Here is a 27589-nt window from a genome sequence, read left to right on the forward strand (position 1 = left end):
CTCCATTGTTGGGGAAAGGAATTATCCACCATCATCCCATGTGCCACCTGCATACCCCAAATCCACACCATCTCGATTATTCTCAGTCTGTAACCACTTCTACGACCTGCCATTCTATGGCTTCAACACATACTCCCCCCAAACTCACGGTCCCTAGGTGAACTGGATCCCTCTTCCCCCTCTCCATTCCAGTACCTTTGTGTCACTGTTATCCTCAAGGACCCACACAACGCAGCCCAAGCACCCAAATCTCTGAAGGTCTGATTTGGTCTCAGAGTGAAATTTGAAATATCCAGGGGCAAAGTGGACCCTATATCCTTTAGGCTATCTTTTCATTCATATTATTCTTCAGAAATAGGCTTTTGGAAATAATTGGAAAGCAGAGTTCAAAGTTGTGATCTTTGGCCAGAATATGAAGTACAAATATTGTATATAGAATGAGGTAGTCCTATGCTTTCACAATCCACATGACAGAGATGTAGTATCACCCCACTACTTACAGTTCAAGCTTTTAAAGTTCTCCATAATCATAAGCTGCCCTTTCTCTACCTAGCCAATATGGTTTTTCACTCTTCCCCAAAAAAACTATCTAAGACCCAAATATCTTTTTCTACCAGTATCTTAATCATTATACATCAGAGTTTCAAATATTCAACATTCTAATTACTGTCTCATCATCTATATTGCTATTTTATCCAAAAGATTTCCAACCAGAATTACAGTATAACAGGTAAATGTCCATATAACCATGTAAATGGTAAACAGTTTAATTCCTTAGCCCAATATGTAACTACTAAAAGTTTAAGAACAGCAATCTTAAGTGCTTCAAAAATTCAACTGTTAACCATTTCTGCTCCTTTACTAAACTAACCCTTTAAAATTTTCACTTAAAGTTTTTTTTTTTCCTCCTTGTTAATTAAATTAATTCTTCTTTCCTTTGAGAATCTAAAGAGCAGCAGGAATATACAAGTTGCTGACACTGGAGTATAGAGTTTTCGTTGTTTTTTTTCTCTTACCATTCTGACCCAATATTATTTGTTGGCAAACACTCTCAAAAACTGGCAAAAGCTATAAATTAGACATTTGAACTATTCTCCCCTAGCTATCCAAAAGACCTGTCCAACTTTCCAGTACTAAAATGCTTTAATTCACAAGACTTAGGCCTTCAGGGACTTGAAAATTTGCCTCTCAGTCAGATGAACACATGAGTTAAGAGTTATTAATTATACATAATAAGGCTCTGGGATAGGATAAATTGAACTAAACCCTAAAGCTGACTGATACATAAGATATCCCATATTTACGTTGGATGACAAAAGAGCAAAATCTAAAAAGTTAGGGCCATGACTTGGATGGAATCAAAAAAGCCAAGACCCATTATCCAGATTCATTACCAGATACCTAATGGTTACTCTCTGAGTCCATAAATGCCTGAAACGCTCACTGCAGAAAAAGATCAGTCCTCTCTACTCCAATCCCTAGAAAAAATGTAGAGTGAATGATAAAAAGATTTATATGCCAGAAAACTGTCCACAGTTAGACAGAAACATATAATGTACTAAAATCTACACATTTACTTATATACATTTTTTACTTAGATACAGAACTTAAACACAAACTTAAGACAAACTTAAGACAAACAAGAGAAAATAAAGGATTATTGAAAAGGACTAAAAGAGACATCAACATTAGTATTTCACTATCCCCCTGTAATTTTTTTTGGTAACAGCCTGTGGGGTACAATGGATTTTTTTCATTACTTCTATTTTAATAGCAATATATATACTGTGAGCAATACAAGAATACAAAGAAGTCATATCTTCCAGTTTAGCAGAGAAAAAGGCATCTATAAAATGGATAGATGCTTATTTTTGTTGCTATTAGACTCCACTGTAAATAATCCAAGGCCACCAACCTTTAAGAGTATTAGGAAATTATGTATCAAAAAATCAGTTAATATTCTAACCAATAAAGTAAAGTAAAACCAACTGGACCATAAATTTTCAATTCAGTTCTTACAACTGGATGACAAAGGATTAGTGAGCAGCAAAGAATGAGGTCCTAACTTCTGAAAATACAGAAAAATACTATGAATAACAATAAATTCAAGTGTAATTATTTTTAGTTTAAGCTGAATGCAGGAATTATCTCAAAAAAAATCAAATCGCTGCTTTCCAGATATATCTACAACTACTTTGAGAAATGGAAAAGGACATAAATGAATATACTATTTACTTTTTTCTAATAGAGCTTTCATAATATAATTCAGATGAAGTTACTAATACCGGAGATCCATTAGCAAACTGCATTTATCACTTAAAAATTAAAAAGAAGTGTTTTCTGCTTTAAAACACCTGTACACAAAAAAAAAATAAAAAATAAAAAAATAAAACACCTGTACACACACACACACACACACACACACACCCCTTAATCTCAGGCACAGCAAAACCGAAGCTGGTCAACAAACCAATAGGTACTCTGAGTTGTAAACTGAGTAAACATAAGCACTACAGTAAAAAAAAATTTCACACCAGTTATTTCTTTTTCTGATTCAGAGATAGTTTTTATGTGTTTATAATGATTTCAAGAAACTTAGTACCAAATTAGTTATATAGAGAGACAGATATCCCAAGTATCCATCATACATTCACCCGTGTAGAACTTTTGGCACAGTAGCAAAGTCACAAAGAAAATCTACACTTTTATTGCAAAAAGACATGATCTTTACTGGTGCATAAACAAAGAGGTAGCTAAAAAAAAAAAATGCCACCATTTTTCTCAAATGTTATCAATTACAGAAGACCTCAAAACACATTCTGATTTGGAAAAAAAAAAAATTCTTGCCAACAGTTAAGAGATGGACTAATTTCATCGCTTTCATAGTAGCAAGTCTTCCCCAGATATTAGTTAACAAGCAGAACTATTCCCTTTATCCTTTTGTTACCAGAGATAATTGCTACATCTCTATGCAAACATGATGAACTCATTTTATTAGTCAAATAGTTGAATTACATTCAAGTGCACTTAATACAGTAATACACATTATAAATTGATTAAAATCCAAAAAAGATCTCTGATTGGAAATGGGATTTTCAAAAATACAATACTGATTTCAAATTACACGTTTCATTGGTGTCCTGATGAAACATACAAAGCAAATGATTTGTTTCCAGCATCTCTGAAAGATTATCTAGTCTTTTAATGTATTAAAATAGAAGGCAGAAAATATATCCCTGAAACCTAGAATTGAAAGTACAGTTTGAAAAGCTGAAGCCAATTTGATATGGTTAATTCAGACTATGGTTAAATGGTAAGAGGATAGCTCAGGAGTTGACAAAAGTTTCAAATCAGTAACATCTGTTGAAAAAACATAAATGAAGGTAGCTGTAATGTTTACAGGGTCAGATTTTTCAGATCCACATATAGAATTTAAGTCCTAAGATCCTAAAGACTTGATTTCTTAAAACCCAGCTGACTATTGAGGAAGAATTTTTAAAAATCCAAATGGAACATAACTAAAATGAGGCTGTTCTTTCTCCTTTTATAAAATACTTTTAGAATTCATTACACAACAACTATGCACAGAGGGACATGTAGAATTTTCCATCTTTTTTCAAAATTGAGGCATCAATTCTCCTGAAAAATCCCCGTTTGCTTTTTCTTCAGTCTTCCTTTTCTTCCAAGAACTTTGCTACAGATGTCTATCAGCTGTATCTAATGATCCTTTATTTGCCTGTTCCCACAATGGAAAGAGGTGGCTTTGTCAGACCACAGCTTGGTCTTTAAATTTTACTTCTGGTAGGATTCTCTCACTTTCGCCTGCAGTGCGTCACATGTCTTCTTGGCATCACCTAGAAGCATGGCCGTGTTAGGTTTGTAGAAGATTGGATTGTCCACTGCAGCATAGCCAACACCCAAGGACCTCTTCATAACGATGACCTAAGGAGCAAAGATGAAGGGAGTGAGGGTATTTCACAGACCTGACTAGGACATGACAGACATGCCAACACTGCCTTGCCCTAACTTTGAATAAAGCATGTACTACTACTAAGTCCTGAACACAGAGACTTCTAAAATACACGAGGAGTAGTTTTTAAATGTATGTTTACACTATATTAGCTTTAATTTTTTAAATGTGCCCATACTTATATCCACGACAGAAAAATCATGTTAAAAATACTTTATTGGGATCCCTGGGTGGCTCAGCGGTTGAGTGCCAGCCTTCGGCCCAGGGCGTGATCCTGGAGCCCCAGGATCGAGTCCCACGTCGGGCTTCCTGCATGGAGCCTGCTTCTCCCTCTGCCTGTGTGTCTCTGCTTCTCTCTATCTTTCATGAATAAATAAATAAAATCTTAAAAAAAATATTTTATTTATGAATGATTAAGATTCTGAGTGATTTTCTTCATGCTTTTCTCTATAAAGATTGTGTAACATTTTCTAGTCAGAAAAATAAGCATCTCTCTCTGAATGGGCTTAAGAGAACAAACTGCGTGCATAAGCTTCTGCTACAAATCCTAAGATAAATGTAACTGAGTGGGGAAAATGGTATGATTCTTATTCCATCACTTTAAAGTGTATCAGAAGGTTCCAAGACCAAAGCGCAAAGAGCAATCGAGCCCATCACAAGATAGTACTAATAACTGATATTATGCTCCTACAAAGTAAAATGGAAGAATTAAGCCCATCTCACACACCGGTGTATTATACTCACTTGCAATTACATGAATTATGGATGGTGCTAATCAGTTAAATATCAAGTCAGTTCTCAAGGCAATGAAATACCTTTCTATGGTAGTCTAGGACATGCAATCTATCCAAAAATGGAAGCAGTTTAAATTTACTCACACTTCACACAGCCTTAGTACAGTAATACATTCTATAAACTCTCAAATATTGATGACCAATGCAATAGTTTTTCATCTACACATGAACAAGTGCACATCACCCACAACAAATGTCAAGCTCACATATTTATAATAAAAAGAAACAAAATTAAAGGGAAATGTACATAATCATGACTATTAAAATGCAGATCTGACCTGAGAGCAGTAAAGAGACCTGCCCTCTGCTGAGGCAGTGGATGTGTACAAGCCTGAGTTCTCTATAACCCAGCAGTTAACTTCCACAGAGGTGATGTGCATGAGCAGGCCTTGCTTCCTTATGCCATGTTATAGTTTGGATTTCCAAATCACCTTTCTTCTAGACACTCCATAACAACAACAAATTCCCTTTCAAAAAAATTAAATGAAAAAAATGTGCTCCTCTCCATATATGAAGGCGATGATACTGACTCACTGTCCCAGAGGGAAGCCATCTGCTTCACTGGACTCTATCTGGAAGCCAGCCAGACTCATTCCAAAAACTCACAGCTCTTTTTTCAGCTGTGGTTACAGATTTTGTTAATCCACCCAGATAATATCATCTAGTTCTAATGGTGAGCAGGGCATTCTCTTGGGTTCTCTGATGATCACCAAATAGACAGAAGCTGGATAGCGAGAGCACTACCCCTGCTCTAGCTCCTAGTACTCCTAAGAGGCATCAGCATTTCTCACCAAGTGAACCAGGACAATTCTGTGTGCATGTTTTAAGAGATACTTGATTGTTAGAATGAAACACAAGTCTGAAACTTTACCTGCTTTGATTTCCAGACCTCGAGGACTGGCATGCCTGCAATAATAGAGTTGGGGTCTTCCTGAGCTGCTGAATTCACTGTGTCATTAGCTCCAATCACAAGGACCAAATCAGTGTCTACACCATAAAGGAAAAAAAAGAGAGAGAAAATATAAAACTCAAATGGGTCATTTTCATTTTTTCCAGGCAAATTATAGTGATCTGGACTTCTGGACTCTGAAGTAACAGTAACAGAAGCCAATATTTATAGGACACACACTTATGCCAGGCACTGTACAAAGAGCTTGATTATCAGAGAGGCTCAGTAACTTAGCATGCCACACAGCTAAAAAGCAGTAGGTCCTGCATCTGAACCTGAGCACCCTGACTACAGCTTGCATTATTATACTTCCCCTCCCCTGCATCTGAACCTGAGCACCCTGACTACAGCTTGCATTATTATACTTCCCCTCCCCTCAATGGATCTGCCTAATCTAACTTTACAGTTTTTTATTATCTCAAAATGATCTTGCCAGTTATAAGATTTGCATCCCATTTTCATCTTTTAAAATAACCACATAGGATGCTATTTGATGTCTAAAAGAAAATGGTCTAAGCGTCTGTACTGTATTAAAGCTGTGTCCATAATTCCTGGAACTGGCAGGTTTCATACATAATTTAGCAACAGTGAAATCTGAAAGGGGGCATAAAATTAAAATGGCCCAAATTCCCTCTTTAAGGACTACAATATAAATTACCTTAGAACTTTGCCAAAAATGCCATGTGAATGTAGATATACATACAACTTCATTATTTTCCTCTAATAAACAGTATTTTTTTAAGTTTACAGTGGATACTTGCCAGAGGGAACTGGTTTAATTTTAACAAATTGATCTTGAGCCAAATGTCATTAACATTCAACATCTACCCAATGACAGCCAGAACGCACAGCACCTTAACCAGTGAAATCCTAGTACTTTAAGAGAAAACTACTTTATTGATAAGGAATTGGTACAACTGGAAACCAGTAAAATCTCAGATGTCAACAAGAATTAGGCATTAAATTGTCAACAGAAGCAATTTTACAAATGTGGAAACTGAGACTGAGTATCTAGCTCCAAAAGTGAGAGTCAGAACTCAGGTCCCAGGCCAGGTCTCTTCAGAGTCATCCACAACAAGCTCCACTGCCTCCCAAGATTTTTACCACCCTCCCGATCTCCTCATAGGCACAAAACTACCCATGCCGCTTACAAACCAGTTGTACCTTATTCCATTGTCTGTCATTTATTTAACCTCAACTGCACACCTACTAGGAGCAGGTTACTCTTCATCTGACTAGGAGGTCTTCAGTAATCCCACAATCTATGTTCTAAGACTGGCCTCACTTTATTCAGACTAAGAATAAACTTCGCCATCGCCCCCACAACTTACCTGGGAAATCATGGTTGATCTCGTCCATCTCCAACACAATATCATATGGCACCCCAGCCTCCGCCAGCAGCACATTAAGCTGACCAGGCATCCGGCCTGCAACTGGGTGAATTCCAAACCTAGACATGAAACAAATGAACAGCTGTCCTTACATGATGGGCCAAAATGTACAGAGACCCCAACATCACCTCCAAATCTGCACACTTTGTTCTTGGCGCCTCTGCTTTTCCTGGTACTATCTGATCTCTACATGCAGGGCTCAAACTAGTCCGGATATATGATCAATCTACAAATATTGAAGTTGGAGGTTTAATCTCTCAGTATACACAAATGATAACTCCTCTCAAAAAGTAAGTGTAACCTTAGAACCTGACTCTTCATAAGTTTTAAGTACAGTGAATTTCCAACAACATTAATAAATAATATCACCTTACATTTAATAAGCATTATGTTCTCTCATGATACTTTCTGATAAATCTTGCATCTTTAAAAACTTATGTAAGACAGCCTGGAATTAAACACTTGCCATGAAAAATCAACATTATTCCATCAAAAGCTGACTCCACATTCAACTTTAACCTCTACATTCAAAACTGGAGTAAAATATTATCGTGTACAGGAGTTAAAGGCCTGCAATCTTGCAGAGGATGATATGAAGCATTACTCCACTCCCAGGAGAAATGTGATAGCAACATGCTAAAGAGAGAGTAATACACAAATCAGAGTTCCACATTTTTATTAAGGCAAAATAAATCAAAGCATTAAGCAATTTCTTTCAACCACCACCATAATGAGATCTTTGGAGTCATTTCATCCAGGCTCTTGCCCCCCGTATTGATCTGTTTCCTCAGACTAGGCACAGTGCTTGATACATAAGAAAGGCTCAATAGAGAGAGAGAGAGAGAGAGAGAGAGAGAGAGAGAGAGAGAGAGAGAATCCAGCAAAGAAACGCATGTTATAGTGGTTCTTGGCAGGGATCCATCCAACCTCAGCTTAAATACTTTCCATAACCAGAAACTTATTCCTTCCTGAGGTCTATTCCTTTACTAGACAATCCCAATAATTACATAAAACACACACACACACACACACACACACACACACACACTCATATTCAGCCAAAGGGAACCCCATCTTATTGCTTTCCAAGGTCTATAGATTTGCCATCTGGAGCCTTAATGAGTCTATTCCCTCTTTTATATGTGGACTCCTTTGAGCTAGCCTAGGATGCCTACTAAGCAATCATCCTCAATTCTTTCAACTTTTCAATGCTGACAGGGCCTACTGCTGTTCTAGTTGCCTGTTTCTACATTGTCAACATCCAACTCAAACCTCAGTCCTCCAAAGTGAACACAATACACTGGATGTGATCTAGATCCATAAGGCACAGCAAGAAAATCATATCCAGAGATCTTTCGTTGACAATCCCTAAGGCTGCATTAGCATTTACAGCCACCACAACAGATTGCTGGCTCATATAAAAGTTATGGTCCTTTAAGATGCCCTGTTATTTTTCACAGTAACTGCTGCCAAACCAGGCCTCCTCGATTTTAACACAGGTCCTGCTAGAAAGAGATTAAAGCAACACAGGGATTGACCCCTCCCAAAAAGCAGACCTGAAAAGAGCTTTAAAGGGGCCACTTAGGGACACCTGGGTGGCTCAGTGGTTGAGCATCTGCTTTTGGCTCAGGTTGTGATCCCGGGGTCCTGGGATCAAGTCCTGCATCAGGCTCCCTGCAGGAAATCTGCTTCTCCCTCTGTCTCTCTCTCTCTCTCTCTCTCTCTCTCTATATATATATATATATATATATATATATATATATATATATATATATATATAATGAATAAATAAATAAAATATTTTTTTAAAAATGGCCATTTATATTGCCCAAATAGCTAATAAGTGATTTTCTACATCTTTAAAAGTGATAATGAAGAGCCTAAATTAGTGGGGGTCTTACAATTAGAGGAAAAAAGACATCAAGTGACAAATATTGTCTTTTACCAAATTCACTTTTATATCATCTTCCTTCTGGGATCACTGAATGTTCCTAAACAACAATTTATGTTTAAAAAAAATAAAAAACAGAAATCTCATGTTAAAAGGAAACAAAACAGTTACTTCTAAGCAGTTATACAACAGATAATCATTTTATTTCTCCCCTTTTTAAAATATATTTTCCCAATTTTCTAAGAGAATGTATACTTTTGTAGGGGGAATCAAACCATGTCATCAAACTTCCAAGGGATAGGAGGACAATCAGATCAATGTCCTTGGCCCAGCAGGATCCTCCCAGCTTCAAAGGCACCAAAGGGAATAGAATGTACATTTTTTATGGTGGAAAAAAATTAACTTCATTTAAAATGAGTTAACACTTCATGCTGTTATATGGTTTTACATTCTACAAATGGATTTTCATATATTATTTCATTCTACCTTTAATCATCTTTAAAAATCTCCATCAAGGAGGGGACGCCTGGGTGGCTCAGCGGTTAAGCACCTGCCTTCAGCCCAGGGCGTGATCCTGAAGTCCCAGGATCGAGTCCCACATCAGGTTCCCTGCATGGAGCCTGCTTCTCTCCCTGCCTATGTCTCTGCCTCTCTCTGTGTCTCTCATGATTAAAAAAATAAAATCTTTTTTAAAAAAATCTCCATCAAGAATAGAATGTAGACCAAATGACACAAGCCCAGTCCTCAGTTAAATAAACAAGGCTATAGAGCTGTATTCCTGTATCTAACAAAAAGAAGCAAGAATGTAGATAAGAGGGGACTGGCATATATTTCGGCACAATGGCTAATGCTGGCTCTTCATGATATGCTAATGTAGTTTGTCCAACGTTTTTAGCACATAGTTAAGCTGGGATTCAAACTCAGAGGTCTTTCTGCCTCAAGAGTCTGAATTTTTAGCTATTACATAATATAGTAGTAGAGTCAAGCAATTGAGAGGTATTTTTGATTAGTTAACAGCTCTGGTTTACTAGTTATGTCGATGTTGGGCCAACTCTCTCTGTCTCAGTTTTCCCACAGAATAGTAACCCATTATTCCTATAAGCCCACATCCTGCCAAAGGCTAGAGAAAATTCTGCATAGAAGAGGCTTGAGAAATATTTGTTTATCTCTGCTTGAATGAGTGAAATAAAGAGTTTCGAAAATCCAATTCACAGTGTTCTTTGAGAATAATTAAGAGCCCAGAAAGTTTCAACAATGCTATGAGCTATAAAACAAAAAATAAACATTTGCGTGAATAGACATAAAGAGAAAAATAAGTCTCAGTATGCAAAGTATCGACCACAGTGTAACACCCAGTACCTGCTGAATGCTTGGGAAGTTGATTCTGAAAAATTACTAAGGGTGGGAATTAGAGATTACCTGGACAGAATGAACTATTTCATCTCTTTCAACTACTTCATCATCTTTCCCCTCAGTAGGCTAGCTGTAGTTTTATTCTAGTGAAAATAAAATTAAGGGCAGTCATTAGTTCATTCCAGACCATTGTCACCCAAACTCACCACCTTATAAAGGTTTTCAGTCTTCTTTTGTTTCATTTAAGATTTTATTTATTTATCTACTTATGACAGAGAAAGAGAGAATACGCGCGTGTGCACGAAGGGGGAGGTAGGGGTAGAGGGAGAAGCAGACTCCCTGCTGAGCCGGGAGCCCCGTACAGGTCTCCATCCCAGGACCCTGGGACCATGCTGTGAGCCAAAGGCAGACACTAACCAACTGAACCACCCGAGCATCCCAGGGTTTTCAGCCCTTCAACCAAAAACTCTTTCATCATTTTGGAGACTATAACAATTTGACACTTGAGTAAAATTTCAAAATGTTCTCTGAAAACAAGCTTTCTTTTTAAACGAGATATTGTTATCTTAATATCATATTCTATACCAAACCAGGGTTTTCAATCAATCTGAAAAACAAAAGTAATGCAAAATACTGACAACTTATGTTCCCCCTCTCCCTGTGGTAATGCAAGCTGTATTCAGTACTGTGTCTCTTTTCAAATGGCCTCGGAACAAGCATTTCTGCAATGTCAAATGGACTCTTTGGTTGAGGTACCTATTCTAAAATTTTAGTGTTTTTTATATGATTTATATATAAAAAATTCAAAAAAATTCTCCAGGAACCAAAGTATATGCTCAATAAATGGGGCTTGTTATTACTGAACCTCAAATATGAATATAAATATCATTTTACTACTTCAATAATAATATAGTATTTTAGGGTGCCTGGCTGGCTCAGTCAGAAGAGTATGCAACTCTTGATCTTGGGAAATGAGCTCGAGCCCCATGATGGATGTGAAGAGACAGAGAGAGAAGGAAAGAATAATAATATAGTACTTTCAGCATGACTATAAAAAACAGACCTAGAAAGCACATTATATTGAAATAACTAAAATATACTCCTAAGTCTGCTGCTTGCATGACTTCAGAAAAAGACAAGTGGAAGTTTCAAAGGTACTTGATTTTGTGAACAAGCACCAGAGTTTTCGAATCAGGACTTTCAACTTTTTCTTCTATGGTGAGGATGGCTGAATCATCCCTTAGGTTCATGTGTAATAACAGAAGCAGTAAAGAAAAGATAAAGCAGACTTAGAGAAGGTAAATCTCACTTAAGTGTAATAAACCATTCAAATTAAAAAAAAAAAAAGGGAAAGACTGAATTTGTGTAATTGCAAAAAGTAAAAAAAAGGACAGAGCACAAAGCAAGGATATGTGGCTTTTAAGGGACACATGACAGTAAAGTATGTAAGAATAATTCAAACATCAAAATAAATAAGGACAGTAATAAAAATTTTAAAAACAATTTTAAAAATATGGATGGTAATAGATTATAACTCACTGGAGAAAATGGGAATTCATAAGTCAAGACTGATGACAGATTCATAAATTGAAAGGGAGGCGGGGAGGGTAGACAGTCCACTGATAAATGTGGTGGGATTAAAACCACCATTTTGTAACCACCATACTAAAGACTGGCTCAGATAAAAATCATCAGCACATGTTCAAACTAGGGAGTAAAGCCTGATGAGGAACAGGATATTTGCAAGATCTTAGAGAGCTCAAACTAGTTTGCCCTGTTCCCATACCACAACAGGGATACTAAAAAAAAAAATAAAAAAATAAAATATTGGGGGTACCCAGGTGGCTCAGTCAGTTAAGCATCTGCCTTTGGCTTAGGTCATGCTCTCAGGGTCCTGGGATGGAGTCCCACATTGGGCTTTCTGCTCAGTAGGGAGTCTTCAAATGTCTCTGCCCCCTCCCCTCTGTTCATGTTTTCTCTCTCTCTCAAATAAATAAAATCTTTAAAAAAATATTTTTAATTAAAAAAATAAAGACTTCCAAAGAGAAAAAAAAAAAAAAAAAAGACTTTCAGAGAGCTCCTTTACTGAAACCAGCCAATAAGAAGAATGAGTAGTTAGAAATAATTACAGTAGTTAGAAAAATAAGTACATTTTCATCAAGGAGCATTTGATTAAATGGACAGAGTCCATGTTTCTCTTTTCCCAGCTAATAGTTCCTTATAAATACCTAATAAAATGGATTACCAAGATTTACCAAATCTCAGCCAGGAAGAATTTAAATGGAAACCATTATTATGTATTTTAATGCACTGTTTGGTATACACAGGTACTGACGGAGTATTTTAACTCCATGTTCTAAATATGGTATGGAAGACCTAAAGGAGTATGTGCCTCAATAAGGACAGAGATTCCGTAATTAAATTGTGGAGCTGGGATGTGTCATTGTTTAGTAATGACAGAAGAAAATAATTTCAAAAAAAAAAAAAAAAAAACCTTGTCTTGAAATAAAAAATTTTAGTCTGAAAAAGCCATTTTCCTTTACAAAGACTCTTAGTAATATATCTAACATATCAAATTATATTATCAATCACAATTTTCAATCAAAGTGAATACCAATTTATATTCCAATAATGTCAATTTCAAGCCAATGGCAAGATGGTTCTCTCACATTCATGAAAAAGTACTCTTACTTCTATCACTGACTAGACTCTAAGCAACTAGATTTAGTTCTGGCTTAAAAGGATCAGAAGGTAGTCAGCTAAGCTTCAAGAGAAACACAAAATACCTAATGACTTAGTAAATAACATACTCTTAAGTGCAAAAAGATCAACTGGCTTGAAAAAAGGCAAAAGGTAAAATAAAACGGAAGTTGACCAAATGGTCCTCATTTTCATAAAGCAAAAGAAATGGTCTTCAAATGCACAGAAAAGGATTGGAATTTAAAAAAAAAAAAAAAAAAAAAAGGATTTTCTGTTAACTATTTAAAAACAAATGCCCCAGCTGGAGAAAGTTTCTGTCTTCTTTTCTGTGGTCAGAGAGAAGCTCATTAATGTGAGCTGATGGACCAACCACCAGTTCAGTACAAAAAGGATTCAAGAGTATCTCCCATACGAACACAAAGAATGGCTGGCTGGCTGGCAGTGGACATCATCAAGATAGCTACGGCAGCTGAGATAGCCCTTCATTTAGGGCAGGATCTGGGTGGATTGATTAAAAGCAATGGTCTTAACCACTAGTAAGAGAAAGCAATGAAACTCAGGATTTCCAAAACAACTACAAGAACTCTCTACCTCAATCCAGTGGTACTAACTGCCACAAGTTACTCATTTGTGCTCCCCTGAAACGTTAATAACAAATCTTAAATACCAAAAATTTCTCCTTTCTCCCAATCTTACTGATCACCAATGTTTCCTCCTTCCCCCAGGTCCCAACCTCTCCCCAAAACCGGATTCATAAGACTTAAGAAAGACTTAGAGTCACTGCACTACATGATTTTTAAGATCTGTATTAGCTTCCTATTGCTGCTATAACAAATTACCACATATTTAGTAACTTAAAACAACACAAATTGATTATGTTATTGTTCTGGAGATCAGAGCAGAACATCAGTTTTGCTGCACTAAAGTCAAGGTGTTGGCGAGGCTGCACGTCTTCTGGAGGCTCATTCCTTGTCTTTTCCAGCTTTTGGAGGCGGCCCCCTTTCCTCAACTCGTGGCTGCACCCTCTGACTTCTGCTCCATTGTCATTATTGTCTTCCTCCGATTCTTTCTTATGACCTCTTCCAGGACTCCGACTCCTTCCTCTCTCTTCTGAGGACCCTAGTGATTACACAGACCAACCCAAATAATCCAAGATAGTCTCCCCACCTCAAAATCCTCACCTTAGATCTACAAAGCCTTTTGCCATGTGAAGTAACATGTTCACAGGTTTGTAGGATAATAGGTAGAGTGTTCAGTGCCATTATTCAGCCTACCACAAGCTTCCTTTCTAGTCCTAAAATTTCATGAACCAGGGTTTCTATTTTAGCTGAATAAACAATATATACTGTGTAAATTACTTTTGGATTTCAATTCTGTATGCCTCCCTATTCCAATAATTTTTTTTTAATTTTTAAATTCATTTGTTTGTTTTTAACACTGCCCTCACTTATCTTTAATTGATCCATCTGGCTATCATCTTTATGCTTTAACTGACGTGTCTTGAGCCAAATTTGAAATCAAAGACTTCTAAATGTATTTGTTGTTATTGTAATATTTGATTAGCTACAGACTGCATAAAGACATTATTTCTGTTGAGCTAGTTGTGAAGGCTAAATAATCACAAAGCTAACCAATATGGTATGCCAAATATCCCAAAGGACAGATCATTTTATATCTGTTAGCATAATAATTTATTACACTAAACGTTAAGACTCTAAGATTGGAGAAAAACACATGCAAGGCTCTTACAAGAAAATGCCAGTGTTTTGAGAGAAATAACAGAACACATTGAATTTGTAGAAATATGTATGTGCACATTGATAAGTCATTGTGAGTTTAGAACTATTCTGGCCCATCTAACTGGCTAATCTCCAAAGTATGTATTAAAGTTAATTACAGCAGACATTGGTTTGGCCATGACCAACAATTTCCAGGAACTAATGGCCAAAGCTCATCAATGATCCAACATCATATGAAGAATATCCAGAATTTCAAAATGCAAAGCCTACTAGCCTTTTAGTTCTTCCCTTTGAGCCAGGAAAATTATCTTTATTGTACACATGCTTAACAAAGCAGAATCTGCTGTCCCTGTCCATAAGAAGGTTCTACAGAAGGAAAATAAATACTAAAATGAGATTACACAAAGACTTTCCATGCTCCCAGAACCCTTTCTTGCTGTACCTCCTCCTTATGATGCATGGAACTTGTTTACATGACTGTGCTCGCCAAACTGGGAGCAACACTGAGTACAGAAACCATGTCTCCTTTATCAGTTCCTACAGCAACTGGCACTCCTTATGAGGACTCAAAGGGAAGGACGGAAGAAACGTGTTTTAAGGAACACAGTGTGCCCAGTAAGGTATACTCATAAACCTTCTACATCTCTTTTTAGAGGAAGAATTTAAGGAAGTAGTAAAGAATAGCAGTGAAAGCTCTCGAGTGCTACTGACCATATTCAGAGCATTTGGACAGTTGGCTTCTTATGCCTCCCTTTACTCTGTGCCCAATGGGATAGAAAATAAACTTCTTCAAAGGATTATTGTGAGATTTTAGTGAGATACTTCATAGAAAGAGTTTTTTATACAAAATACTTTAGACCAATGCCAAGCGCAATACAACTTTAAAAAGTTAACCTGCAACGGTAATATTCTATTCAAGGACATTTGTGTAATATAAATGCGTGTGTATATTTTTGCAAATAAAGATACATTTTAATGATCATTTACATAAAAATAAATATACATTTTTACATTTAAACAAATGGTTTGATGTCACTGTTTTCTCAGTTGGTTTTCTAATTTTTAACCCTGAAATTCCAGTAAATATCAATGTAGTCCAATAAAAGCCAAAAGTTCTTTGCATTCACAACTACATCAAAAGACTAAATAAATTATATAGTCAGGGACACCCAGGTGGCTCAGTGATTGAGCATCTCCCTTCAGCTCAGGTTGTGATCCTGAAGTCTTGGGATCGAGTCCCACATCAGGCTTCCTGCATGGAGTCTGCTTCTCTCTCTGCCTATGTCCCTGCCTCTCTCTGTGTGTGTGTGTCTCTCATGAATAAATAAATAAAATCTTAAAAAAAAGAAATTATATAGTCAATATAGACTGAGGCCAGCAATTGTGAATACTGGACTCACTGGGAACTTAGTCAGAACTAATATTCAGATATACACTTACTTGATAAAGTCAAATTTCCAAAACCATATTTAACCCTTCCACAGATACTGTTACGCAAAAAAAGTATTGTTTTCTCACCTAACAGATACAACAAAGGTCATCATTAAGATAATCTCTTTGCTTTAGAGCAAGAAAAATTTCAACACTTTTTTTTTTGCTATTTTCCTCTCTCAAATAAGAAAAAGACAGTCTTTTGTGAAACTCTAAAAAACTTTTAGTAATAAAAACTAAGGCCTCAGTGTCTGATTAGAAAATAGACCCAGGCACAGTTCAAAAAAAAGTGGAATAATCTACTCAAATAAAAACAACCCAACCTTCAGAGCCTCTTAAATTAACCAAGAAAGAATAAAAACAAATGAGAGTGTATACACAAGCTGTGTGTAAATATTGTGTGAATTGGATAAAACTCGGTAAAGAAGCAATTCAAAAAAAAACCATACTTTTTAAGCTTCTTTTATAACACAAGGATATAAACCCCACTCTTACACTTTTTCGCAACTTCACATTTCAGACACCACATGTTCTAAAGGGGACACAACAATGTGAATTCCCATGACCGTGGGCCATGGAGACAACATGTCCTAACCAGGGTGCGTTACAGCAGTTGTTCTAGGACATGTGGGACTAGTAAAGAGTATAAAACATTCGCCACATGGATCCTACCACAACTGTTCACATAAACTACATTTTTCTTCTTGCATTATGGAAATATCCAGATTTGGTTCAGCAATAAAACATGAAGAAGAGCCAAGTAACCCAATTCAGCAATAAGCAAAGAAACTGCAGAGTCAACTGGGCCCTTTTCTAGTATTTAGAGTGTTTTCTCCATTTTCCAGCCTCTCACTATTAATAAATACTGCAGAGGATCTGCACATTAAAAAAAAACACAAAATCTTTTTATAACCTTCAACTATTTGGTCCTATGTTTTGCTAGTCACTAAGCAAAATGTGTTTTTATACTCAAGATGTTCAAAGGGTTAATTTCCTTTCTTGTATTGTGTTTTATATTTTCAAATATACATTGACTGCATTTGGGAACTCTGCCTTCCCAATACCATCTTCTCAAAGTTTTCCTAAATATGTTGTTCTAAGCTCCTACGAAGCTGACAAATTAATGAGGAAAAAGACCTAACAAAGGGAAATTTTTTTTAAAGTTTCACTTGTTGAAAGCCTATTTTTTCTTCCCATTTTTAACCATAAACATTTATAAATCAATAAAATCTTAAGAGTCAAAACAGAGGGCTGGGGCATGGGCATGGATGGCTGGCAGCTGCTAGTCAGCCCAAGAACCAGGCGGAGGGATGGCTCTGGGCCTCACTCTGCTGTCCTGGAGCTGCTGCTCCCTCTTGCAGTTACAGACAAGGCACGGTCAAGCTTCTAGACTCAGAACGGGTTTCTGGGAGTCACTTCATTTTTCTCCTTATTCCTCTACTTTAGGATTTCTCAGATTTCTGTCACTTACCAGCCAAAGATCTCCAGTAAAAGAATTTTTTCAAGAGTGATAATAATGATGACATTTCTCAGGGAGAAAGCCATTCAAGTCCTTGAACAGGAATGTCTTAGTCTGTTTGGGCTATAATAGAATATAACAGAATATCATAAACTGGGTGGCTGAACAACAGACATGTCCAGCTCACAGTTCTGGAGGCTGGGAAATCCAAGATCAAGGCCTTAAGAGATTTCTGCCGTGGTCTGGAACTCAATCTGTAATATCTCCAAGCAAGGGAAGCCAGAAGGCAGTGGAATAAAATCTTCAAAGATTGTTAAGAGAATAATTGTCACCATGGAATTGTAAGGTATATAAAAGAGAACCTTTCACTATAGAACTTTTAAAAGATATGGTATTTTTCTCAGACTTATTTCACTTAGCGTAGTATCCTTTAGATCCACCCATGTCATTACAAATGGCAAGATCTAATTCTTTTTGATGGCTGAGTAATATTCCATTGTGCATATACACAAATACACCACATCTTTTTTTTTTTTTTTTTAACACCACATCATCTTTATCCATTCATCAGTCGGTGAATGAGGGCTGCTTTCATAATTTGGCTATTGTTGATAATGCTGCTATGAACATCAGGCTGCACGTATTCCTTTGACTTCGTATTTTTGTGTTCTTTGGGTAACTGCTTAGTGGTGCAATTGTTGGATCGCAGGGTAGTTCTATTTTTAACTCTTTGAGGAGCCTCCATTATGTTCTCCAGAGTAGCTGCACAAGTTTGCAATCCCACCAAAAGTGCAAGAGGGTTCCCCATCCTTTGCATCCTAGCCAACACCTGTTATTCCTTGCATTGTTGATTTTAGGCATTCTGACAGGTATGGGGTGATACCTCATTGTAGTTTTGATTTGCATTTCCCTGACAAACAGTGCTGTTGAGAAGCTTTTCATGTGTCTGTTGGCCATCTGTATGTTTTCTTTGGAAAAGTGTCTATTCACATCTTCTGCCCATTTCTTAACTGGATTGTTTTTTGGGTGTTGAGTTTTAGAAGTTCTTCATGTATTTTAGATACTAACTGAAACAGATTCTTACTTATAGAGAATTGGCGGTTACCAGAGGGGAAGTGGGTGGGAGATGGGTAAAACAGATGATGGGGATTAAGGAGTGCACTTGCTGTGACAAGCACTAGGTGCTGTATGGAAGTGTTGACTTGGGACACCTGAAACTAATATTACACTGTATGTTATCTAACTGGAATTAAAATAAAAACCTAAAAAATTAAAATAATAAAAATTAAAATTAAAAAAGACTTGAAATAGATCCTAAAGATTCTCCAATCCAACTATTTCCTAAGGCAGGACTCTTCTATTTAGAATTACACCAACTATGTGTGCACTGTATCCTGTCACAAAACAGGCAGGGAGCTCCACAGCAGACATGATGAAGAGTCACTCATTTAGGCTACATACACCATAAGAACTCTTGGATTCTATGTTTGCACATGGCAATGCTCCATTCTGAGGAGGGTCCATGAAGGTAATAAAAAGATGTTACTATATTCAATTATTTTTGTAATCTTACCGTCCATATCACCTGTGAAAAATATGGTGGGCTCTAAAAAGGCAGGTTTCTGTGGTTATCACATTCTCATCAGAACTTCTGATTAACAGCTACAAGTCACTAATTAAAAGCACAAGTTTTGTTTTGTTTTTAAGAAATAACTGTAGTAAATGCAGTTTAGAATAAAACCTTATAAAACATGAAACAGAGCAAATGTTACACAAATTATCCTTACTGGCAAAAAGGCTGGGACCAGCTGGGTAAGGTTAGCTTATTCATCTGAAGAGAAACAGTGGGGGAAAAAATCCTCCTGACCAGACAATTGCTGTCCACCAAAACTAATTAATGAGAAACACTGTAGAATTAACTTTCTGGTGAGGCTTCTTGGGCAAAAGGATAGACACCCACCTCTTTGAAATTGTGAAAGTTCTTAGAAGTGGTGGTTCAGAAGAACTCACTTATACAATTCTGAATAAGAAAAAAAAAGTTCATTTAATTTCCTAGAACTTTCCAACAGCCAGAATTAGAGAAACTTTATGTATCTTTCTTTCTTTTTTTGAAGGCAAATAAGGACTGAACTGCTACTCTGATCTGAAATCTGGTGCTCACATCTATGGCCTTCCCTTCTTCAGGAAAAAAATTATGAATGTTAAAGAGCTTACAAAAATGTCTCAGGGGCACAATTTTTCTAATATAGAATAATGGAAATCTGCTCTATGACTGTGAATGAGAAAATGTTTGACAGAGGGCTAGCATCACATTTTCCATTATATGCATGTAGCCTGTGACACTGAGGTCACCCAAAGAATGAGAAGTCATCTAAGGAGGATCAGGTCAGACAGAAGTGCAAACATCAATGCAGCCCTCTGCAGAACCACATTACAACACTACCCAGTCCCCTCTGAGGATGTTTTTATAGATTGTGCCCAACTTTGGTCTTTTTCCATCACTGAACCAAATCCAGCAAACAAGCCCAGAATAGAAGGTGCATGACAACTGACGTGCTTTTTATTTCAAAATAACCAACAAGACTATGAAGAATGATATCACAGGAACAACTTAAATGCTATTTGCCACTCATGTTCTAAAATACTATATTGTGGCATATTACAGAGAAATGGTAAAAATCATACATAATTTCATCTTCCCGTCTGAATAAGCCTAATGACGTTGCTGAATGGCTGCTGAAAGGCAATGGCTGGTGAACACCATAAGATGGAAATTGCATGCAAGATACTGAAGAACTGGAACACAAAATGAGCAAAGGACTTTTATTTATTTATACTCTGCCACACGTACGTGAACCTCATTGAAGAATCTCAGCTCAAAAAAAAAAATTTAAAAATTAAAAAAATTTAAAAATTTAAAAAAAAAGAATCTCAGCTCAGAGTTTATTATACCAGAACAAGAAGCCAAAAAATACGCTGATGGTCAGAGGTGCCAGTTTCATCAGAAGCAAGCCTTGCTCCCTCAGACCACCAGAATGCCTGTGACAAGACAGTGAAAGAAATGAGTCCTGGAATGAATGGTACATCAGAGGCTGTACAAAGCACCTACATCACTCGCTTTCTTTCCACCACACCGATATGCTGTGAGCAGTATACACAGAAAGCCAAAGGTAGTCTGGCCAACAGTCTGAATCTGGGAGGAAGAGGGTTGTTTTCAAAGAGCACAACAGACACCTCTGATCTGAGAAATTACTGGCAATTCTATACAATAGGCTGAACACAGATGTGAGTGGATGTGCATACTTTCTTTTGTTTTCCTCTCTTCCACCAAAAGTTTCATTCATACAACTAATTCCACAAATAACTCCCATTGTAATCACCTTCCTCACACTATGTTTTTCAAAAAGACAGGCTCAGAACAAAGTGCAAAGAAATACATCATATTGTTTCAGAAAACCTGAAGCACTGGCTAATTCATCACCTAATAGTACCAGTGGTAACTCTGAAACTCTGATGCAATAATCTATGCTACAGTTGTCTGTCGTCATTTCAACTAGCATCTGAGCTGGAAACACAATGGGGCTCTAAGTATCTCTGAATCAGAATATCTTAAAGCCTATTAAATAACCTCCCAGGGAAAGTACACTTCACAGGGTCAGGAATTTTCATCTGTGTATTCACAGATGTATTCTCAGGACCTAGAACACTGTCTGGCACAAAACACTGCATAATTATTTGTCCAGTGAATGGTCGTTAACATGAAGAGTCATGTTTAAAAAGAAGGTATCGCAAAGCTGTCATGAAAATGCTTAATAATGTCTTATTTCTTTACTCAAATATGAAATCTTTCATCGGACCAGTATCTACTCTCTTCAGAAGCACATGTGCCTTTATTACTTTAAAAATTTGAATATTCTATCTCTTCCTGAACCCCAATATATAACAAATCTATGAAGGCTAAATTCTGCTTACTTGAATTTAAATTTAATCCATGAACAAAGAAAATCCAGTTAGACTGACAAAATCTATCTTGAAATATCTTCAAGGAATGGATTCCTTAGCAAAACTAATGTATATTTAAACCTGTAGCCATGTCACATGAGACTGAAAAACACTATTAGACCACAAATACCATTGGCAGCTAGATGTATTTAGACAGAAAATGAAAAAAAAAAAGATTAAATGTTTTTAAAAATCTGCCAAAGAAAAAAAAAATGAGTAGCATAAACAGGTTAAAATGTCCCCTGGACAATTAACTGCTCCTCTCCTTTGCATTCTGACCCTCCTTCTACTCTACTTTTCCTAGCACACTATCACATTAAATAGAATGCATTCACGGATTCATTTGTTGATAGGTTTGTTTTCTTGGAAACCACAAACTTTTGAGAGTGGGACTGGGCTTACGCATCCTTTTATCTCAATACCTAGCAATAAATTTCTATCAACAAATTATTAATAGAAAGATATAGTTGAACATTAACAGGAAAGCAATGTGTAACATCAATTAGTCAAATCACAGAAATTGAAAGGTGGTTTCATAAATTCAAAAGACTTGCAATTAATCACTGCTTGATGCTTCAGAAAGGATTCTGAAAAGAAAATCAAGCAGTGATTAATTGCAAAAAGAAAAAAATTTACACATCTTTCCAAGAATTACTCACTGGGAACACCATCTCTGCTTTATAATAAAAAGCACATCCTATCAATCCAACTATTGGGAAATAAAGAGAAAAAAATGCCTGCAATCTTATAGCATAAGATTTTTGTAATAAAATGCTTTTAGAGATCAAGCATAAGTTAGGGAAGTTATAGAGGTGTTCTGGGCCACTGGGAAGCAACAATATACTGGCCACTAAAGAAAGTCTAAGTCCGTGAGCACTCATGAGCCCCTGTCATGAAATGTCATGTGCTTCATTATGTAATCTCAGCTCCCGGTGAGCATGTTATGACTATAGCCAAAGTAAAGGAAAACAAGAGTGTCTCTAAATCAATCATGGGCCATGAAGCCAGACAGACTGTATGACAGATGCAATTTTTCTTGGCACCACTTGGGCATAACTAATTGATGACAATCGTATGTCCACACTGGCACATTTCCATGGGGGATGTGTGCGAATATGTCACCACATCTGGATGCTAGGCATGCTGGGTCCTGAGGCACAAAGATCTACTAGAACCAGAGGCCCAGCAGCTGCGCTCAATGAACACCATGGGAGCTCCACAGGGTGATGAAAGGACTAAATTACTGCAAACTGTAAATACAGATTTATTTCATTAAAACACGAGGTAATGCTGCAGCGATCTCTTGTGCAAACAGACATTCATCTCAAAAAAAAAAAAAGTTAGCATCTATGGATAAACATATTCCTAACTTCATCAAGGAAATCTGCATTTCTCCTAGGAAAAGATAACAATGCACATCAGACAAAAATCAAGAGTTTCTATCACTCCCTTTAAATAAAAAGTCTCCACTCAGAAACTAGAAAGGGAAAATAGAATAATCTACTGTCACTGTGTTAGCAAGAACACTTCTGGAATCTTCCACTTAATACAAACGTGAAATCTGCATAACTTGTTACAAAGCCCATGTTGAAAATGCAACAGATCACAGTAAAAAAACAGTGATATGTTAATATATAATTTCATCTTTATTATGAAATTGATCAATGTCAGCTAACTTTTCCTAACTCACAAATAGAGAAATTAGACTGAACAATTTTACTCTGATCCTACATAATAAATTAATAAGGTTATTACTAAAAAATTATTTGAACTATGACAATTATGTGAAATGACGAACACTCATATAATGTCTCATGTTCTGTGCGCAAAATTACTTCAATAAAACACAAATTATAATTGAGATACTATTCATATATGTTTCATTAATACCTCCCATACAGCTTAAGTAATTATTTTTTCCCACACAAGGTGACAGAAATCATCCTAAAATAGCAATTTATGTTATTATGTCCTCATGATCAAAATGAAATCTTAATCAGGTCAGAAACTGCAATTTCATTTGTCTCATCCCTTTTCCTTTCAGGTCATTTTTGCCATCCCTCTTATTCCTTTCCCCTCACATCCTGCTTCCATCAAGCTACCCCACAGTCATGGTGCTCCCCAACATTGCATCCACCTCACCCTGATCTGATTTTCCAAAATGTTGGGTTAACATGGGCTCATCAGTGGGTAATAAGAGAAGTATGTTAGATTAATCATCCCCTTCTCAAAGGATAACTAGGACAGGAAAGGCATCTTTCTCTACTTCATTAAGATTGCCACTCATGTCCTAAATATTTGTGATAATAGAAGGCATTACTAATACATTAGACTTCTCACATGTGGACTGAATAAAGAAAAACAATTTCTTTTTAGGAAAATCATAAAAGATTATTTAACACATTCTTGTGTAGGTCTGCAAATGCTTCAAGTGGCAAGTGTGTGGTTAAAAGGGCAGGCCCATTTAACACTGGATAAGAAAACAGGAACTAGGGACCGAAATGAGACCTTGTATGTGAAAATCAAAAACCGAAGTTGGTGATTTTTCTCATCTTCTATCTTCAATTTTCTAAGATTACACTAAACATAGAAACACAGAAAAGCTGGTCCTACCACAAAATAGTATTTTGACTCTGTCTTTGAAATGCACTAAGGATAGCAGGAAGGCAGAGTGGGGAAGGAGGGAGAGAAGAAAGGACGGAAGAGAAAAAATGCAGCTGCTACTAAAATAAAATGTTAGACCCACTTGAGGCACGCAGGGTGGGGGTAGGGGGGCATAGTCAGCTAAGCACCAGACTCTTGGTTTTAGTTCAGGTCGTGATCTCAGGGCCCTGACCTCAGCTTCATGAGATCAAGGCTCATCAAGGCTCTGCACTCAGCATGAAGTCAGCTTGAGATTCTCTCTCCCTCTCTCTCTCTGTCCCTTCCATTCGTGTGCTCACTCTCTCTCAAATAAATAAATAAATCTTTAAAATAAAAAAGTAAGATGTTAGAAGCACTTATTTCATCATCGAAGTCTCTTCACCACTCTTAATAGCTGGGACACGCAGGATTCTGCACCCAGTCTTGCACAGACACTCTAATTCTGGGCACATGGTTGAGCTTATTTTCTTATTATCTGCCCCAGAAAAAATGCAAGATAGGTGTCAAAAAGGAATTTTCATTAACAGACACTAACACTTCTGTCAGCATACATTAACATTCTGGTGAACAAACGAATTTTATTTAATAATAGAGTTAGCACGTCTCTCTGACTTGTGGTACCATGTCAACGAAAGTGCTAAAGAACCAGCTTCTCTAGCAAAGAAGCAGCAGGTATCCTCCCAGGGAATAACTCCAGACAGTCCCTTCACTGACTGTGCACAGGTCAGATGCAAAGTACTACAACGGTCTGTCACCACTGACCCCATCTTTACATTCCTCAAATCCTTCATCCAAAGTCATGGGGAATAATCTGGAAATGCAGAGTCCTCAACTTCTCCCCTGAGCTCAAGATCCTCCCAAGAGCACAGTTCTGTGCCCAAATGCCAGGCAGCAGGCACGGCGACTGCCCTAATTCTTATTTCAAAAAGTGTATGGTGTTAGGAAAAGAACATCTGCAACAGTTTTTTTCATGGAAGAATAGGAAAGTGAACCCAGTCAGACACTCACCAGCACACAGGATCACCACTGGGTCTCACTCACCCTTCAAAAGACCTCTCATTTGAGATATTTTTCTTCAATCCGAATGAACACAAGAAACCAAAAAGATATATCTTGATGTGGTTTCTAATGCTTTATTTGACCTCCTCCCCCAAATCCAACCAGAAACAGGACTTTTGTTTGTTCCCATTAGTAAAAATCCTGAGACCCAGTATAATAAAGTTTCTCTTTCTGAGATGAGCCTGTATTTAGGTTCTGTGGTCTGAGAGACAGCAAAACTAGGTCACAGGATTGAAGGTAGAATAGGGTTTTTATGACTCGGTTTACTTGTGATTCCATATGTAAAACTCCATCGTAAGAACGTCATCTAAACGCAAGTCCTCAATTTTCCTTTTCTTAAACACACACACACACACACACACACACACACACACACACACACACTGCAAGCCTCACACCCCCAGCACTGACCTGACTTTCTTGCCCTGTTCGGAGAGCATCTTCACCAAGTCGGCGATGGGGTACTGCGCTTTGGCTGCACAGAGACCATAGCCTGCAAAGAATATTAAGGACACAGAACAATGTGATTCTTTTATTTTGAAATCTTAGGAACAATAATTTCTGCCTTGATCAAAACATCTTTTTATGCCCAAAAAAAGGCAATCTGTTAACAGGACCAGAAATGAAAGCAAACTTCTGAACTTAAAATATTGGCCTAAATTTCATATTCAAATTCATCTTCTAATGGTCCCTTCTCAATCTTCTGCATGGTCTGTTACTGCTCGGCAGCCCCTCCCCACACACACCATACCACACACACAATTGTGTCTGCACACACACTCGGAGTGGGGGGGGGTGGTTGTGGCTCACGTAAATGTTTTCAAACTATCTTCATACTTGGTTTTGATAACACTACAGCTCCCTGGTTCCCCTCCTACCTTTGTTACTATTCTTCTTTCACATCCTTGAATCCATCTCCTTCTGTTTGCCTTAAACAACAAAACTCCCCAGGGCCTTGGTTTTGCCCCTCACACTCTCCTTGGAAAATCTCAGCCAGTCCCCCGGCTTCAACAAGCATCTGATGACTCCCAATCTGTGTCCAATATCAGCCTGTTGTCTGAGCTCCAGGATGGCATGTCCACTCTCCCATTTCCACCTCAAACTTCATGTCTCCAAAAAAAAGAACTTAAAAATCTCCCCCTCTGCCAAAAGAACTAGAAGCACTCCCTATTTCTGCTGTTATTACAGGTATGACCACAAACTTCAGTCCCCTTCCTTCTCCCTTAAACCCTACTTTCCATCCATCCCCCCTGTACAATCAGTCACACCTTCCCCTGCTGTTCTGCCCCCTGCTTTCTAAATGCCAAGTCTCTGCCCAAGCTGTTCCCCCCGCCTTCCTTCACCCCCAACACCATCTATCCTCCAGGCCCAAAACAAACCCTCACTTCCTGACAACCCTTCTTCACTTCCTCATGATTAAAAACAAAGTGTGTCTACACAGTCCAATTTAGCCCTGATCATAACCCACCTTGCATTGTTTATTGATCTGACTTCTTCCCTAGATAGAAAATGCCTAAAGGGAAAAGAGTATATCCTTTACATCTGTCTACCCCTATACTCCAGCCGTGTTTCTCTAAACCACCTCACATGGGGACAGGTTCATGATGCAGGACTATCCCAGGCAATATAACATATTTGGTTTGTCTGCTCCCACACACTAGTGGACACCAGCATGTCTGCCTGTGAGACAAAAACCCAAAACCACATGCTTCAAATGTCTCTAGAAAAAGATACTGCCCCAGTTGAGGAAGCTTGCACTTGAACATTCAATTCCATGGGTGTCAGCTATTTACATCTCAGCATACAGCAACCAGCAAACCACTCACATGTCAAATCAATAGATTTCCTTTATAGAAAACTCCTATGTAGCATGAGAGAGTTAGGATCTTAAACTGAATGCAACGTATTACCTGTAATATCAGAGCATTCTGTGGTATGATTAAAGGAAAACTGATGGCGGGATGAGCACTGGGTGATATGCTATATGTTAGCAAATTGAACTCAAATTAAAAAAATTTTTTTTAATTTGAAAGATAGAGGAAAAAATTAAAAAATAAAGGAAAACTGAGTTAACCCTCAGAGAATCAGGGAATCGAGGCTGGGAGAGTCAATGACTTGGTCACTGTCACGTCAATTGTTAAGAGGCAAAATTCAGAACAAAACTGAGGTGTTGTCACTCCCAGGCCAAATCCTTTCTACTAGGCAGGT

The 27589-nt window shown here is 37.4% G+C and overlaps 1 protein-coding gene across 4 annotated transcripts in view; it reads right to left on the reverse strand.

Annotated features, from left to right (window-relative positions):
• Nucleotides 1-2540: 2540 nt before the first annotated feature.
• The window catches only part of NNT (nicotinamide nucleotide transhydrogenase), a 94277-nt gene continuing 69228 nt past the window's right edge, over nucleotides 2541-27589 (reverse strand). For 3 of the 4 annotated variants that reach the window (XM_038535149.1, XM_038535150.1, XM_038535152.1), the window contains 4 exons: nucleotides 25793-25874; nucleotides 7045-7163; nucleotides 5636-5751; nucleotides 3793-3942 (listed from right to left, as the gene is read on the reverse strand). In XM_038535149.1, coding sequence (XP_038391077.1) covers nucleotides 3793-3942; nucleotides 5636-5751; nucleotides 7045-7163; nucleotides 25793-25874 — 467 coding nt within the window. Of the gene's footprint in view, nucleotides 3943-5635; nucleotides 5752-7044; nucleotides 7164-25792; nucleotides 25875-27589 lie in introns of all 4 variants that reach the window. The other variant, XM_038535151.1, reaches the window with a different exon arrangement.

This window comes from Canis lupus, chromosome 4 (assembly GCF_011100685.1).
Source record: "Canis lupus familiaris isolate Mischka breed German Shepherd chromosome 4, alternate assembly UU_Cfam_GSD_1.0, whole genome shotgun sequence".
NCBI classification, from domain to species: Eukaryota; Metazoa; Chordata; class Mammalia; order Carnivora; family Canidae; genus Canis; species Canis lupus.